The 19381-nt window shown below is 39.9% G+C and overlaps 1 protein-coding gene across 5 annotated transcripts in view; it reads right to left on the bottom strand.

Annotated features, from left to right (window-relative positions):
* TTC7B (tetratricopeptide repeat domain 7B) overlaps positions 1-19381 on the bottom strand; it is a 302589-nt gene that overhangs the window by 60807 nt on the left and 222401 nt on the right. For all 5 annotated transcript variants that reach the window (XM_073349423.1, XM_073349422.1, XM_073349421.1 and 2 more), the window contains one exon: positions 10052-10192. In XM_073349423.1, coding sequence (XP_073205524.1) covers positions 10052-10192 — 141 coding nt within the window. The remainder of the gene's footprint in view (positions 1-10051; positions 10193-19381) is intronic.

The raw sequence follows: 19381 nt of genomic DNA on the forward strand, positions 1-19381 counted from the left end.
TAACGGAAGACTGGTGAGGTCAATGACACCAGAGAAACAAGGGCGTGATGAGTTCGGTTTTGGTTACATTAAGTTTAGGTTGACAATAAGCCATCCAAGGAAGAGATATCAGAGAAAGAATAAGTGATGCAGCATTGAATAAAGAGAGACAGATCAGAAATGGAGAAGAAGGTTCAGAGTTGCTGGTGTAGAGATGGTCAATGAAGTCATGTGAGTAGGTGATGTCACCTAGAAACACAGATTTGAGGGGAAAAGAGGCATGGATCAAACATGGAGCCCTGGGAAACACTCTTGCTAAGAGGGACAGAGTAGGAGGAAGACACATCTAAAGGCACACTGAAAAACCACCAGAATGGTAGGAGAACCAACAGAGGACAGGAGTCATGAAAGTCTGAAGGACAGGAGTCATGAAAGTCTGAAGGAAACTGTGCATGTGCTCCAGAAGTCAGAGAATTCTTGCAAGCAATATCTGTTGGACCACACATACAGCCTTGCCTTCCTTGTGCTTTCAACTGAAGTCATAAAGGGCAGAGCAGACCAACTACCCCTCGAGTTCCTTCTCTACTGTGAATCCAGTAAAGATCTGAAGCAGAGGGGAAGGAAGGCAGATAGTGGAATACAGATAGGGACCACACATCTCAAAGAACCTCCAGTTACTATAAGGTAAGAAACCTCTTCTTCTTTGAGAGCTGGTCCCTATGTATATTCCACTGTGGGTGACTGACAAACAGGAGGAGGGGGCGAGGATGCGGACGGCAGAGCCATTTGGAGAACTGCTGTCCCAAAGGATGAGCCAGTGAAGGAGTTCTGCACTAGAGCATAATGTCTCATGAATGTATGGACAGAACTCGACATCGCTGTTCTGCAAACGTCAAGTAAAGTGATGCCATTTAGGCTGCTTGTGCTTTTGTAAAATGAGCCTTCACTCCATTAGGAGAAAGAAAATGCAACTACTGGTAACTGAGAAGGAGACAGCCCAAGATCCACTTACAAATCTTCTGGGAAAATACAGCTTGACCTCAGACTCATTCCGCTATAGTGAGAAACAACCTAGGCAATTTTCTACTTGGTTTTGTCCTTTCCAGGCAGATGGCAAAAGCATGTTGTCCACTGAAGGAGCAAAGTCTCTTCTCTTCTTCAAATGTATGCTGTTTCAGAAAATACACTGGTAAGTGGATTGATTAGTTCATGTGAAACTCCAAAATTACTTAGGGAGCAAATTTTGGACAAAAGAGACTTTGTACTTTTAGGATAGAGTGTACGATGGATCCGCCATTATCGCTCCCAGATCATCCATGCTTCTAGCTGAGGTAATGGTCACAAGAAATGCAATTTCATTGATAACTGAGACATGGAACATTGTTTGAACGGAAGCTTAATGAGTGCCAAAAGTGCAAGATTTGAGTCCCAGTGAAGGGTAGGTTTCCTTACAGGTGGGCTCTTTAAGAATCTGGTAGTCAATGGATGAGTGAAAATTGAATAATCATCTGATAGTGCATGGCATGCACTGACTGCTGCCAGGTGACTACGTAGAACTGAGTGAAAGCCCAGCTGTTTTGAGTGAAAGACTGTAGACCAAAATGGGGGGAATATCACTGATGCAGGAGATACACGCTTCAGCTTTGCTCAGATGGAAAAATGCTCCCACTTGGCTGATAAGCATTTCCTAGTGGAATCCTTTCTGCTGTTATGTACAGCTTCAGAGCAGGAATGTTCTAATGTTGATGCCTAACCAAATACCAAGACATGAGATGAAGCGCTCTGGAGTTGGGATGTTTGATCTTCCCTTTCTCTTGGTCAAGAGATGAGGAAAGGACTAGATGGTGAGCAGAGGAGGAGATGAGAGTAATAGGAGATTTGGGAATCAAAAATATCTGGGACTCACACCCAGTCCTTATGAATTTTCCGTAAGGGAGGAAAGGCATAGCTCAGATGCAAAAGATGGTTGTCATGTTGTCTGACATTATGAAGACATGGTGGGACTGGATGACATGTAGAAAAACCTTGCAAGCTTCTTGGACTCCCGCAGTTCCAGAAAGTTGATATGTATCCTGGTCTCTCAGAGTGTCCAAGTGCTCTGTGCCATACGGTTGTCCCCAGCCGTAGAGAGGCATCTGTAACGATTATCTTGTTTGGCAAAGATGGTAGGAAGGGGATGCCCACAAATACCTGATGTGAATATACTCACCACATCAGAGAAGACATTACTCTCCAAGGAATTGTTAACTATGGTGTTCATGATGTGTTTGGTTGCTGACTACACTCTCTGGAACCATGCCTGAAGTCAACATAGATTGAGTCTGGCAAATGGGTTAGTTAAGTACATGAAGCCATGTACCCCAGGAGGGAAAGACAAGCTCAATGGTTGTGTTTAACCTGCTCCATTAGGTTGTTCGTGGCATGAAACCGGCCTCCTGGTATATTAGTTCGTGCCATGACTGAATGTAGGGTAGCCCCTATGATTCCTACAGTCTGTCAGAGTGAGGACAGACTTTCCAGGTTCACACTGACTCATAGGGAAGAAAGTAGATGAAGCATTAAAGAGGTTGACTCATAGGCTTCCTGATGCGTCTTCGTGACCAGCTGGGCTTAACAGTGAAATCCTTGCTGATCTTAAACACAAAAAAGAAGCTTACAAGAAGTGGAAGATTAGACAAATGACCAGGGAGGAGTATAAAAATATTGCTCAGGCATGCAGGAGTTAAATCAGGAAGGCCAAATCACACTTGGAGTTGCAGCTAGCAAGGGATGTTAAGAGTAACAAGAAGGGTTTCTACAGGTATGTTAGCAATAAGAAGATGATCAGGGAATGTGTGGGCCCCTTACTGAATGTGGGAGGCAACCTAGTGACGAGGATGTGGAAAAAGCTAATGTACTCAATGCTTTTTTTGCCAGTCTTCAGGAACAAGGTCAGCTCCCAGACTACTGCACTGGGCAGCACAGTATGGGGAGGAGGTGACCAGCCCTCTGTGGAGAAAGAAGTGGTTCAGGACTATTTAGAAAAGCTGGACGAGCTCAAGTCTGTGGGGCCGGATGCACTGCATCTGAGGGTGCTAAAGGAGTTGGCGGATGTGATTGCAAAGCCATTGGCTATGTCAGGGTTCCTTCCCCACTCCGAACTCTAGGGTACAGATGTGGGGACCTGCATGAAAGACCCCCTAAGCTTATTTCTACCAGCTTAGGTTAAAACTTCCCCAAGGCACAAAGTTTTTGCCCTTGGATTAGTTAAATCACTTGGTGGTGGCAGCGTTTAACAAACAATCAGGGAAAGGACCACTTGGAGTTCCTATTTCCCCAAAATATCCCCCCAGGCCCTTACACCCCCTTTCCTGGGGAGGTTTGAGAATAAACAAGATGAGCACAACCCAGCCGAGGATTTTTAAGACTCAAAAAACCCACTCAGATTCTTAAAAAACAGAACTTTATTAGAAGAACAAAAAAGGGTAAGAGAACAACTCTAAGATAATCTTACACGCAGTCAGATTTAAAACATAGAGAATCCCTCTAGGCAAAACCTTAAATTACAAAAAAGACACAAAAACAGGAATACCCATTTCCTCCAGCAGAGCGAATTTTACAAGCCAAAACAAAGAAAACCTAAAGCATTACTTACTAACTTTACAGGAGTTGGATGGCTTGCATCCTTGATCTGTTCCCGGCAAAGGTATCACACAGACAGACCAAAGCCTTTCCCCCTGCCCCTCCAGATTTGAAAGAATCTTGTCCCCTCATTGGTCATTTTGGGTCAGGTGTAAGCCAGGTTACCTGAGCTTCTTAACCCTTTACAGGTAAAAGGACTTTGCCTCTGGCCAGGAAGGATTTTATAGCACTGTATACAGAAAGGTGGTTACCCTTCCCTTTATATTTATGACATGCCATTATCTTTGAAAACTCATGGCAATTGGGGGAGGTCGTGGATGACTGAAAAAAGGCTAATGTAGTGCCCATCTTTAAAAAAGGAAGGAAGAGGATCCGGGGAACTACAGGCCAGTCAGCCTCACCTCAGTTCCTGAAAAAATCATGGAGGAGGTCCTCAAGGAATCCATTTTGAAGCACTTTGAGGAGAAGAAAGTGATCAGGAACAGTCAGCATGGATTCATCAAGGGCAAGTCATGCCTGACTAACCTAACTGCCTTCTATGATGAGATAACTGACTCTGTGGATGAGGGGAAAGCAGTGGACGTGTTATTCCTTGACTTTAGCAAAGCCTTTGATATGGTCTCCCACGGTATTCTTGCCAGCAAGTTAAAGAAGTATGGGCTGGATGAATGGACTATAAGGTGGACAGAAAGCTGGCTAGATCATTGGGCTCAACGGGTAGTGATCAATGGTTCCACGTCTAGTTGGCAGCCGGAATCAAGCGGAGTGCCCCAAGGGTTGGTCCTGCAGACAGTTTTGTTCAATATCTTCATTAATGATCTGGAAGATGGCGTGGACTGCACCCTCAGCAAGTTTGCAGATGACACTAAACTGGGAGGAGTGGTGGATACACTGGAGGGTAGGAATAGGATACAGAGGAACCTAGATAAATTAAAGGATTGGGCCAAAAGAAATCTGATGAGGTTCAACAAGGACAAGTGCAGAGTCCTGCACTTAGGACGGAAGAATCCCATGCACTGCTACAGACTAGGGACTGAGTGGCTAGGCAGCAGTTCTGCAGAAAAGAACCTAGGGCTTACAGTGGACGAGAAGCTGGATATGAGTCAACAGTATGCCCTTGTTGCCAGGAGGGCTAACAGCATTTTGGGCTGTATAAGGAGGAGCATAGCCAGTAGATCGGGGGACCATTGATCATCCCCCTCTATTCAGCATTGGTGAGGCCTCATCTGGAGTACTGTGTCCAGACACAAGAAGGATGTGGAAAAATTGGAAAATGTCCAGCGGAAGGCAACAAAAATGATTAGGGGACTGGAGCACATGATTTATGGAGGAGACGCTGAGGGAACTGGGATTATTTAGTCTGCAGAAGAGAAGAATGAGGGGGGCATTTGATAGCTGCTTTCAACTACCTGAAAGGGGGTTCCAAGGAGGATGGATCTAGAGTGTTCTCAGTGGTAGCAGATGACAGAACAAGGAGTAGGAGTCTCAAGTTGCAGTGGAGGAGGTTTAGGTTGGATATTAGGAAAATCTTTTTCACTAGGAGGGTGGTGAAGCACTGGAATGGGTTACCTAGGGAGGTGGTGGAATCTCCTTCCTTAGAGGTTTTTAAGGTCAGGCTTGACAAAGCCCTGGCTGGGATAATTTAGTTGGGGATGGTCCTGCTTTGAGCAAGGGGTTGGACTAGATGACCTCCCAAGGTCCCCTCCAACCCTGATATTCTATGATTCTATGAATGAAAACCCAATTGTAGAGATACGTAAAACCAGTGAAGCCGTTCCACCTAGAACGAGCTGCTACTGCCAGAAAGACATTGTTAAAAACCCTGGGGGCAATGGTGAGGCCAAATGGGAGCACCCTGTACTGAAAGTGGTCAGGGCCAACTATGAATCTGAGAAAATGCCTGTGAGAGGGGTGAATATCCACGTGAAAGCAAGTGGCCTTCATATCAAGAGCTGTAAACCATACATCTTTTTCCAAGGATGCAAGAATGATCATGAGAATAAAGCAACTGAGACTGTGGAGACAGAGGATAGGTCTGCAACCTCCCTACATTTTGGGGACTAGGAAGTATATAGAGTAAAAATCTTTCCCTTGCTGTTGAGGTGTATGTGCTCTATTGCTCCTTGCTGGAGGAGGGTTCCACTTCCTGCCTGAGAATCCCCTTGTGAGAATGGTCCCTGAAAAGGGATGGAGGATTTGGAGGAGATAGGCAAGTAAACTCGATCACATAGCCATAATAGATTATATCTAATACCCACTTGTCCATTGTTACAGCATTCCAGTTGTGGACACAGAGTGCTAAATGACCCCCAAATGGTATATGGGGGGGGTGTCCAGTAGTGGTGGCATCATAAGTGGTCTGCAGCTATTCAACGCCCATTAAAAATATCTTTTTGCCAGGAGACTGACTGACTGACTGGACCCTCCAGACTGAAGCCCAAACCCCACTGTCCCTGGGAAGGTGGGGGAAACTCACCTTGCTCTTCCAGCATTGTGCCTCACCTGTCTCGAGAAGCTGCGCGGGGTGCCATCCCCTGCTGGCAGCTTCAGCCACCAACACCAAAGTGGCACATCCAGGAGCAACAGGGAGCAGGGGGGCTGCTGCTTTGCCCCCCTCTGCCATCAACACCCAGGAGGCTGCCATGGATGCAAGAAAAATCACCAGTGGCCGTACGTGGCCACAATGGCTGCATTATACTGTTAGTAGCTGAGTAAAAGTCACATACTATACAACACTGTAGAAGGAACTGGATGCTTTCATGAAATATTTGCTTATTGACTTTACAAGTCCTAATGCAAGGTTGGAAGAAACCAGAAACATCTGATGGTGCATATTCTAAGAATAGCTGCTAGTTTAGACTGTGAAAGGTGCTCAGTCAAAGCTGTAATTATTAGCAAGTAGCATGCAGAAATTAACCACCTACTTAAAAGTAATTTTTAGCTGCTACCACAATTCTGGACTGAAAGATAAGCATGCAGAGGCTAAGGGCATGTCTACATGGGCTTTCGGACTATAGGGTGTGAATGGCAGTGCACACTAAAGGGCAGTGCTGTATCTCCACAGTGCAGATGCTGTGGGCATGAATTAAAAGGTTCCTAGTTCACATTAAAGTGGTCCTATTCAAACAAGACTACATTAATGTGAACTAAGAATCTTCTAGTTCATACCTGCAGCATCCACACTGGGGAAGTTACAGTGCAGCTCTTTGGTGCATACCTCTATTCACATCCACATAGTCTGAACTGCAGAGCAGTGTAGACAAGTCCGAGCTTAAAAGAACTCTCACAGTTCAGTTTCTGGTATTCATTGTCTGGAGTCAAGTCAGAACCATGCTAGCAATGAGTCCTGAATGATAGGGGCAAGCCAGTGTAGTTTTTGGAAATGGTTTTCTTTTGAACTAACAGATAGTAAAACAATGGTGGGAGACAGCATGGTTTTATATGGAGAAGCTTGACACTGTTAACTAGTAAGTATTCCTGTAACTAATAAACCATTAATAGAATTAAAGGAACCTAAAAAAGACAGACTAAATGTACTACGAGAGTATACACATGTTGTGTTCTAGATATGTTTTTAATATTTTAAATTCCAGAAGAGATTGGAAATCTATATTTAAGAATGTATGTAAAGGATGAACTCTTTGTTAGCTGTTGAACAGAATACTTTATTCAAGGCAAACCACTGATCTAATTACCCAAGCACCTCAATCCATTATGAGCTAATTCAGTCTGACATCCACAAATAAAGGAGTGAAAACATCTTTGTACCCCAGGAGCAAGAGAAGAGAAGCTGTCTTTTAATCCAACTAAGATAGAAATCATTGTAAGAGAGAAAAAATTACTATGCTAAAATCAGTGATGCAAGTTTAAACAAGCCATTCATAAAAGGTTGACAAGTCACCTGACTTGGTAGGAGTTTCTCAAAGAAGAAATGGGGAACTACAGTTTGAAAATGGATGAGCTCAAAAACAAAATGGTGGTTTTGTGTTGCAGGTTCTCTTGCCCCACCCTGGAGAGAATGCCTTCAAGTTCTTGACTCCCTGTCCAAGATGGATGTTTGAGTTTTGCTAAGATTGCTATCATATGATCTCTTTATAATAAAACATATTGGCAGTGTGAACGAATCCAATTATGTTTTCTGTACTTACTTTTATTTTCATGCTTCCTTTAATGTATTTAGTGGCTTTGTAATTAACATGAATAAATCCTATATTAATGAAACAGAGGAAATTATAAGAGAATTCAGTCTTCACGTACCTCTCAAAAGAATAATAGCACAGCGTATTAATTGAAGACCAGTACTGTACTTTCTGTTTCCTTAGTTGGGATACACTAAAAAGTGTTTGAGCAGCAGCATTATCAGATAAAGAGTTCTTCTGATTAACATACAAGATAAATCAGTGAGTTTCCACCTCTGCAGTGTAACCTTGGAAATCTATTCAAAGTTTGAGGTTGCCTGATAACAGTGAACACTGAAGATGTGAGGTGGTGGCAATGGGGAGACAAATCTGTGACAACTGCAAATAGAAAGAAGGGAGAGAAACTGAAAAAGAGCTACCAACATTTAGGGCAGTTATTTATTTAGATTGAACACCATAACTCACTCATGGTTCTACCACTTGTGAGTAAAGCTCTCTTTCCTGAACTCATGGCAATTAGAACAAATTCCATATTCTCAAGAGCTGTGTCTGTCTATATTAGAGTCAGTATAAGGGTGAGTTAGTTATAAACCCTTTCACATATTTCTGCTGTGCTGTGTTTCTATGATTTTAACATAAGAACAACCATACCGAGTGAGACCATTGGTCCATCTAGCCCAGGGGTCGGCAACCTATGGCATGCGTGCCAAAGACGGCACGTGAGCCCATTTTTAATGGCACGCTGCTGCCTGCCGGGGTCCCGGCACAATTTGTGCCACTCTTGGGCACAAACTCCATTCCAGATCATTCACCAGTTAGGAAAATGCTACCACAATCCCAACAGGCAAACCAGGAAATGGAGACATTAGAACCCCACTATCATTTTTACATTGGATGGGTGTCACAAAAGCAAAATGATACTGGTTTGTTTACTCCTGTGACACTGTTGTCAAGTAAAGTTTTTATACAGTGCTAATGTTTTTTCTTCCAGCTACAGTTGTAATATCTGATATTCTTGTAAATGCCTGCCCCTTTCCAGGGGAAATATGCCATCTATGTTCCATGATATTTAGCTTCTCAAGAAGCTTCAGACACCATTACGACTACAAAGATGACAGGGATACCGCTCCATTGAACTGCAAAGTTCTGATCCACCATGTAGCAATCACACTATAAAACTGCTGCCCTATCTTATGTATGAATCAAGTGCTTTCTATTTAAGTTTCAGAGTAACAACCGTGTTAGTCTGTATTCGCAAAAAGAAAAGGAGTACTTGTGGCACCTTAGAGACTAACTCAATACCAGGATCCAAATCTTCCCCTTTTTTTTAAAAAAAAAGTTCAGTAATTTAAGTATCATAAAAAGTTCAAAACAACCAACTGGCCAGCACCAGCAAGCATTTCACACAGTCAGCCCAGAGGCCTAGTTCAAGCTTTGGGCCCAATCTATTACTTGCTTTGCCATTGGACTGCATCTACCTCCATTCAGACTTTTTGAAAGGAGCATAAACAAATGTCCAATTTTTTACTTTATTCAAATACTAAATACCATGTTTACAGCATTACTTTGAACAGGTGCCTTTCAGATCCAGCCCACAATGATTAACGTGTGTCAGCAATAGCTTTAATAAATACTGTCCTGCTTCCCTCTGTAATAGAAGCACTTGCATATATTAAAAGTATCTGAATTTTTGCACATGGAAAACAGCAAAAACCTATGCACCCCCCCCTTTAAAAAAAATCAGTCTCCCCTTTTTTTAATTACACATCCAATGAATATATTTTGGAAGATCAACTTTAATTATTGTACCCCTTTATGCAGAGTGATAGAAGCAACTCACATTAAAACTATATTTCTCTGGTTAAGTTCAGCAAACTATGATATGCATTATTTTTATTATTAGGACCCCAAGATTATTAAACATTCTTATGATGATTGAAGTTTAGTTAAAAAGTTCCACAAAAACACAGCAACCCTTAATTCTCAAGGACAAATTTGCCAAATGAGAAATTTTAGAAATCCATGATTTAATACAGTCTAAACTGTAGTTAGAAAATGCAACAACACTGTGACAAGGTTATTAAATTAAAAACTAAATGCCATCCTTATTGACCACTGTTTTATAAATTTAAACATACAATGTTCTCTCTTGAAATGCAACAAAATGCCACACTTTGAATAAGTGTCCTTAAAAGCTCCAATTTCAGTTGGGAAATGATAATAGTCTGACCTGCTGAATGAAATGAATACAGATTCCTGCTGCTTCACAGGTTAGTGAATAGAAAAAAAAAGTAGTTTTTGTTTTCCAGTACCTGCATGAAGCCAAATTTGAGCCAGAGTCATCCAAGGATGCAGAGGACCTTGCTTAGGAGCACTGCTCTGCAAAGATGAAGCAACCTCAGACAGTGCCTGCTCCACTCTGGAGGCTGCTATTGACGTTGCATGGACTGAACCTGTAGAAGTAATAAAAAAAATTACATCAGTGTAGAGAGAAGGGAGGGGAAGGAAGAAAGACAAAAATGTTCACAAAGGCTGGGTTAAATACTACACCTTAACCCTTTCCATAACACAGGCTTCACTAAAAAAGCTAACTTGGGTCTTAATTTCCAGATGTTTGCGGTCAGTCTTTTTCTAATGTAAAATGCACAAATGTGAGTGAATCTACACAAAATTATGTTATGATTTTACTAGTAGCAATGTTTGATGTCAATTTGAGTAGTCACTGTGAACACTGAAGATTTAACGCAGCATTTAATTTATGAGTATAAATGATTCAAAGAAGGTTTGTGATGGCACTATATGCTGTAACCTTTATGTTGCTGCATGCACTTTGATGTTAGTAATTGCAATGTCTTTTGATATCGTGCAATTAGATGACTACTTAAAGGCTAGTAATAGATTGCAAAAAAGAAAGACAGAACTAAAATATATAGGCTGAGCACAATGTGCCCCTACATGGATACACGATTAAATTGCATGGGATGCAAATTTAGATAATCAAGAATGTTGAAGTAAAATGTTTAGCAGCCAAAGAATTCCTTGCAGGAAGAGTATCTTGAAAATGCTGAATGGAATGGATTAGTCTCTCAAAATAAAGTTTTTCTGAGGGATATTAAAATTCAGTCTGAAATAGTATCTTTTTTCCAGTACATGAAAAATGAAATAGGTTTTCTATCAGTTCAGTATGTATGCTACCTCATGATAAATTAAACATATGTATTACATATTTAATTGTCACCAGAGAAACTTTAGCACTGATGTTTTTCTATCCAGACCATAAACATTTTAAGTTGTAGTTCTCACTGTGATTTTAAATACTTACAGATCCACTGTAAATTTGTTCTGTAATTTCAAATTGTATTTGACGCTCACTGGGCTTGATTAAAGAAGAAGTTTTACACTGCTTACAGAGATAGGAAAACAGGAACAAAGGAAATGCCAGACTGGATCAGACTAAAGGTCCATCTAGTCCAGTATCCTGCCTCTCATAATGACCAGCAGCAAATGCTTTACAGGAAGATGTTGAATTGACTACCAAAGAAGACAAAGACATAAGCTTGGGTTGGTGATTGCTTGCCCGAACCTGCAAACCGTAAACGTGTGCTAGCCACGTGACTGTTGACATTACAGACCTTCACAAGAGAAGAGATACAATATGGATGGCTTTCAGTAAACGGCTGCAGTTTGATGTAGTAACATCAGAGTACATTTGAAGTGGAGGATGTGGTGAATGCAGACACACATTGCATAACTTATCCCAATGCTTCTGTTGTCTACTGTCCCCTCCCCCAGACTAGATGGTGCCAGCCTCCCAATCAATTTGGGAAATGCTGATGTGTGTATTTTATTATTTTTTGCATGAGAGAGAGAAATTTGTCACTATGTTTGAACAGTTCTGTCGAGGGTATAAAAGCAGTGATTCCATTGATTTCAGGATCCGGTCCACCATTGCCCTCCTTAGTTTTTAAAGATGACAAGTTCCACAATCAACAGCAGAGACTCATGCTCTCCTCCAGCAGCAAGGGGCTCAGAGAATTTTCTTAGTTAAAAAGCCTAAGGGATGTCTGATGCGATCCGTGCAGTGGCTCAGCTACAGAGCAGAAGCCTTTGCTAATTCCATCGCTGACATGGTCTGTTGTAAATGGTTAAGAAGGAGAATCCACCCCAGGTCTCGAAGAACTGGTAAGGAAGGGATGCAGTTCCTTGATATGAAGAAAAGCTGAAGAAAGGAGAAAGTTGCAGACCATCATCCAACCCCTCACTTACAATAATACAAAGCTTCAGCAGGGAGGAGTTCCCTAGCAGGAGGCTGGTTGTATAGCAGGAACCATGTAATCTTAACAGAAGTAAAGTTTTTCCACTATGCAAACAAATGTTTTGGTACCTTCTAAACAGGCCAACATTTGTTCCATTTAGGAAATATATTATTCAGATTGCACATTCCTAGTATCCAGGTCTAAAGTCATAAAAACAATGGAATGTAAATGGTTTACTACAGTAATTCTGTAAGTGAATAAATCTACATACAGTGCAACAGTAACTTGGTGGTAAAACTTATCTGAGCAGAAGATAATTCTATAGGATAATAAGCAACTATACCAAAGTTATAATAGCTTATTTAAGAACATAAGAATGGCCAGGATGGGTCAGACCAGTGATCCATCTAGCCCAGTATCCTGTCTTCCAACAGAAGCCAATGCCAGATGCTTCAAAGGGAATGAAAAGAACAGGGCAATTTACCGAGTGATCCATCCCTGTTGTCCAGTCCCAGCTTCTAGTAGTCAGACATTTAGGACACCCACAGCATTTAGGAAACTCTGACCAGCTTGACTAACAGCGATCGATGGACCTATCCTTCACAAACTTATCTAATTCTTTTCTGAATCCAGTTATAGTTTTGGCCTTCATAACATCCTCTGACAAGGAGTGCCACGGTTGACTGTGTTATGTGAAGAAGTACTTTCTCACATTTATTTTAATACTGCTGCCTGTTAGTTTCATTGGGTGATCCCTGGTTCTTGTGTTACGTGAAGGGGTAAATAACATTTCCTTATTCACTTTTTTCACACTATTCACAATTTTATAGACCTCTATCATATCCCCTCTTACCTTTTCTAAACCGAACAGTCCCAGTTTAATCTCTCCTTGTACGGAAGCTGTTCTATACCCCTAATCTCTCTGTTGCATTTCTCTGTATCTTTTCCAATTCTAATGTATCTTTTTTTGAGATGGGGTGACCAGAACTACACACAGTTTTCCAGGTGTGCAAATACCAGGGATTTATATAGTGACATCATGATATTTTTTGTCTTATTATTTATTCCTTTGTTAATGGTGTCTAACATTTTGTTAGGTTTTTTGACTGCCACTGCACACTGAGCAGATGTTTTCAAAGAACTATCCATGACGACTTCAAGAGCTCTTTTTTGAGTGGTAATAGCTTATTCAGAACCCATCGATTTGCACAGATATTTGGGATTATGTTTTTCAGTGTGCATTACTTTGCATTTAATAACATTTAATTTCATTTCCCATTTTGTTGCCCAGTCACCCAGTTTTGAGAGATCCCTTTGTAACTCTTCACAGTCAGCTTTGGACTTAACTATTTTGAATAATTTAGTATCATCCACAAACTCTGACACCTTACTGTTCACACACTTCCAGATCATTTATGAATATGTTCAACAGCACAAGTACCACTACAGGTCCTGGGGGATCCAGCTATTTACCTCTTTTCATTGTGAAAACTGACCTTTGTTTCCTATCTTTTAACCAGTTACCAGTCCATGAGAGGACCTTCCCTCTTATCCCGTGACTGCTTACTTTGCTTAAGAGCCTTTGAGGAGGGACCTTGTCAAAGGCTTTTTGAAAGACCGTATACACTATATCAATTGGATCACCTTTGTCCACATGCTTGTTGACACCCTCAGAAAATTCTAAAGCATTAGTGAGGCATGATTTCCCTTTACAAAAGCCATGTTGACTCTTCCCCAAGATATCATGTTCATCTATGTGTCTGATAATTCTGTTCTTTACTACAGATTCAATCAATTTGACTGGTACTGAAGTTAGGTGTATTGGCCTGTAATTGTCAGGATCACCTATCAAGTCTTTTTTTAAAATCGGTGTTACATTAGCTATCCTCCAGTCATTTGGTACAAAGTCTAATTTAAGTGATAGGTTACCTATCAACTACAATTTCATATTTGACAGGTTTCAGAGTAGCAGCCGTGTTAGTCTGTATTCGCAAAAAGAAAAGGAGTACTTGTGGCACCTTAGAGACTAACAAATTTATTTGAGCATAAGCTTTCGTGAGCTACAGCTCACTTCATCGGATGCACTCATTGGAAAATGCATCCGATGAAGTGAGCTGTAGCTCACAAAAGCTTATGCTCAAATAAATTTGTTAGTCTCTAAGGTGCCACAAGTACTCCTTTTCTTTTTTGCGAATTTCATATTTGAGTTTCTTCAGAACTCTAGGGTGAATACTATCTGGTTCTGGTGAATTACTGTTTAATTGATTAGTTTGTTCCAAAACCTTCCCGACTTGTGAAATATGAATCATAACTAGCCACCTGACAACTGATTCCTACTTCACACTTGTTATTTGAAGCTGAAGAGTGCCCTCTTAACTTTTTCATTTTTCAAATCTTTTCAGAAAGGATCAATTCCACAATTTTTGCAGTTCTATGTAAATATGTATAAGTTTATAATACGTATCACTTAAAATTTTATTTCTTAGTAGTATTCTCTAAATAAAATATACAACCGTTTCAAATGCATGCTTCCTTATCCCATTAAATAAATAGAAAATGTTTATCTCCTAATTTTCACTAGATTAATACATCTGGCTCACAAGAATTTTTAAATTAATCATGGACTAAACATTTACAATCAAATGATGGACACAGAATTTCACATAAACTCAGATTATTTCAGAAATGGTGATTGCAATTCCAATCTCTTAACATTAATAACCTTTCAAACAAATCAACTTCAAAACTCCCTCACTATCCTCTGCTAATAAAACCCTGTGACCAAACTTTCCAAAATAGTCCACATTGTCTTCAACAGTAGTTTCTTTGAATTTGAAAGTTTAAAGAAGGAGACTCAATGATATTTGTGTGCCTATCTCCCTAAGGTCCATTTAAAAATCACAGCTTCTGTTCTTTCACTGCTCTTTGCTTCAACCTGAGGAGTTTTAGGTAATCTCAACGTAGTGCAGGAGAGTTGGAAGTTAACTGCTTTGAAAAGCAAAGAAAAATAAGTCACAAGTATATAGTCTGGGTTGGGCACTATTTATGCAAAATAACAGATCAGAATTACACTATTTTTGCTTTTTTCCTATGGTCTCCTTATCTGAACATCTGTGTCATAGTTGACTCCAAGTAGTTTGTCAGAGCCCTTCTCCAAAGGATGGGATAGCCTCTAATGCAGCCTCTGGCAGTCCCTGTTTTTTGTGGGTCTCTAGTCATCACTACCACTGGAGCTTCATCATGCCTGGGCTATGCCTTTTTACAGTCACATAGTCTTTTAAGTCATCAAATCAAGTATCTTGACCATGCGTCACTATCATCCCCGGAAATCTAATCCCACAATACCTCACGCTTCTCTGGTATCACCACAATTAATCAGCATTTGGCTCATTCATGGCTCTTCCAGTGGAAATGCATGGAACACAGTTTCTCTTAACAGCTGTTCTGTGGACAACTGGGAGCAGTTCTCTTAAAAGCAGTTTTGAGTGTCCAAAGTTCACTCTGACTTTCTTCTAGTTTCTTCATAAGTTTTCTTATTTAAAATGCAGATTTCTTGCTCTATATCTCACACTTGCTATGGTGCTAACTGCCTACATTCTGCCTTCCTGTTCCACTCTACCGCACACTCACTCTGCTCTTTCCCCAGCATCACACAGACCTCTCCTAGTTTTGTTGGTATGGTTATAGACCCTCAGCCAATCACATTCCTTTGCTTACCTCTCTCCAGGAAGGTTTTGTTGCTGCATTTCAATTTTTATTTCCCTTCCATCTCCTAAAGGTGCTATGGCAGTTTTGCTCTCATTGCTTCGACCGGGAATATATATATTCTGTATCCTTTAATCCCTACCCAGCCCATCAGAATTCATTGTAAAGGCCAACTTGAGTCCAGAGGAATATGCTGTAAAACACTTCATTATCTCTTCATCAGAAAACATAACCCATGCAGAGAAGTTGTTGGACAACTGCTAAAATCAGGATTTAAGCATGAACGTTGTGAAGAACTGAAGAAGTGTTTTGTTCCCTTAAAAAAGAAACTGAAGATTGTTTTGAAATCAAATGTCTGAAAAAGGCATGAGAGGTCTAGGAAAGAAAACTAGTTATAATACATCAGCATAATGGTTCTCTGCTATCACCTTTGGCTTGTTTGGTTTTACTTTTACTCGGGTTTATCTTTGATACTAAAATTGTCTCAATGGCGGAAAGTTTTTGGAAGTTCAAGAACTCACATATTTAGTTACCACCTGAATAACATCTGGAAATAGTAATTACCTCACACACAGTAAAATGGGAGCGATTTGCTGTCTAACTTTTTATTTCATGGCACATTTTTGTTGAGAAATATTTTGCTTTACTTTCAAGTTACCTTTCACAATCGCTATTCAGGATTTATGAATAGAGAATTTTTGTCACTAAACTAACATTTTATTAGCTTGCGATCAGCCTGTGCTTGTTTGAATGTTTTAATCAATAAACTCTTAATTCATTTGGAGACTTCATCTGCCACAATGCGAACAAATTACCAAGCAAGCCTGAGACTGTGACCAAGTGATTACTGAACCGTTAGCATTTTTACTGGCATTTGCTCTGAGAAGTCCTTTCCAGCTCAAAGATTTGCTTATTGCCCGATTTCAGCAAATATAGCAATGCCCAAAATTTACAGATTATCTCTAAAATTTTCTTTTAGATTATCTTTCTAAAATTCCATCTTGTCCTGAAGCCTAGATGTTCATAAGCATCCCTATGTAAAAGAAAATTATGATAAAATCCATGGCTTTTCTAGTAATTTTCTTGGTAATTTCTAAATAAATTTCAATATTAAATACTTGACTTAATGAGAGTCTGTCATATAGCGTTGCTTTCACCGTAGAAGAGGAAAGTTGCTTTATAAATCAAATTTAATGGAACAATGTCTTATTCAAAGCAAGAAAAATCTGAATTCAACAGAATCACTCAGACAGGATGAAGAACACTTCCAATTTCATATGCACAAAAAGCAGGCATTAAAGCATTTAAAAATACTAATGGTGTAACATGCACTGGATTGTGTGCTAATGCAAGCAAACACATTTTGTTTAAAGACACAGCACCTTCTGCGGGGCTACATAAAGCAGATGTTTTAACTGAAATTTACATTCTTCCTACTGAATATTCACAAGGCACCTGAGACACTTTTCCTCACACTGAAGCTGCAATATTAATTATCGGTTTGGGCAGAAGAACATTTAGCGTACCCTCTCCTTTAGTTCCGTGAATAACATTATCTGCCCTGAGACAAGGTGGGTGAGGTAATATTTTTTAATGGACCAACCTCTTTTGGTGAGAGACACAAGCTTTCAAGCTTAGAGAGAACAGACACCATACTTGCAGCGAAATATGTATAGCTCTTCCAAATTCTCCTTTACTTCGCCCCTTAGTTAAAAAAATATCTCCATTACTTCGGAGAAATCTATTTCAAAGTGAAAAGGGTAATGAAAACACAATTTTCTATAGTCTAAAAATAAAATAATCTTAAAATATATCTGATGGTAGCAATCTCAAGGTTGCAGAAAATGTGTTTGTATCTTGGATAATTTATTTGTCTAACTTTAAATGTATATTTACTGATCTATGCTCTTTATTTTATTCTATTTATTGAGGTCTTTAGCTCTCCTCTGACAATCACTATTCCAGGCAGTGGAACACCTCTCCGCGAAGAAAGCAATAGCCCACTGTGAATTGCACTAGAAATCAAATTAACAGTAGTAACATTACATATTAGACCACTGTAATGCTTACTAACAGTGGTGGCTTAAGAACTTTAACAATAAAAATTACCGGTGACTGACCATTATTCTATATAAGGCCTTCCTGAAATACCTTTATTTGCAGCCCTCCAGAAATGAATACTGCCTCTTTAATAATTAAATGTAAGTGTTGGTTGAGTGCATTCAAATTTTGTAAGATTACAGTCCTTAGAGTGATTGAATGGGTAAACAGCATCAGCTACACTTTACACACTATATCAAACTTCCACTACTGATAAACAATATTTACATTCTGTGGTGGAGAAATGTGTGATTTTTAAGTAATTTAGAAATTAAAAGTAGATCTGTATAGTGAATACTACTTACAAACTGAAAAAAGGGAGTAAAAACCATGAAAGTAAACATCTGGTGGGTTACCTTTGAACAACAGATCAAATCACAAATTAAAATCTTAATTAAAAAAAGACAAAATATAAAAACTAAATACTCCAAGAAAACAAAAAGACTTCTGATAATCTTCAAACTGAAAATCAGGTTTATTGTTTTCAGCTTTCAGTAAAGGTTCTGAAAGAGAGGGATTGTTACAACTTCTGAAATCATTTTGGTTTTCACCAGTACAGGATGGTGAACTCAACATTTGTGATGTGTGTTTTGTTTCTATTACAGGAAGATATATAGTTGAATAAAATAAGCAACCCACGATCTTCAGCTCTGAAATTTATACCAAGAAGCTACAAGGATCTGGACTAAATTTTTATTCATATAGCATAAAGGGGAAAAATACCCAAAGCTTTGAATCTCACCTATTGTTTACACTCTAGATAAGAATCTGACATTCTGCTTTTATGCTGTACACATCATCATGTAAACTTCTCTACACCTCATCATGCAATCTAGAAAGCTCTTTTCCTCATTAATACTGTAGCTTTTATTGGAAATGAAAAAGTCAGACTTTATACCACATAGTCTGTATTTGCACGTCTGCATTTTCTCATTAATACGTCAAGCATCTCAGTGGAACTCCTAGTGACTTACTGTTCCACAAAGAACAAACAATCTAATGCTGCATGGGATGTACCATCTTATGGCAGCATGCCCCGTGGAAGCACAGTGCAAAACCTACAACACTTTCCTAATTAATCATGTATTAAAGTGCTACAAGATAGAACACAGCCTTCAACTTCTCAAACCTTTCTATCTAAGTACCCTGAAGTTTAAAGAAACATTCATGCATCCATATATTTCAACATTTAAAATATCAAGGAGGGTGGTCACCGACCAATACCTAAACTAAACTTCAGAACACTGGATTATTATGGTGCAGCAGTGAAACCAAAGAGTATCATAGAATCATAGACTATCAGGGTTGGAAGGGACCTCAGGAGATCATCTACTCCAACCCCCTGCTCAAAGCAGGACCGATCCTCAGCTAAATCATCCCAGCCAGGGCTTTGTCAAGCCTGACCTTAAAAACTTCTAAGGAAAGAGATTCCACCATCTCCATTCCAGTGTTTCACCACTCTCCTAGTGAAAAAGTTTTTCCTAATATCCAACCTAGACGTCCCCCACCGCAACTTGTTCTCCTTGTTCTGTCATCTGCTACCACTGAGAACAGTCTAGAGCCATCCTCTTTGGAACCCCC

This window comes from Lepidochelys kempii, chromosome 6 (genome assembly GCF_965140265.1).
Source record: "Lepidochelys kempii isolate rLepKem1 chromosome 6, rLepKem1.hap2, whole genome shotgun sequence".
Taxonomy (NCBI): Eukaryota; Metazoa; Chordata; order Testudines; family Cheloniidae; genus Lepidochelys; species Lepidochelys kempii.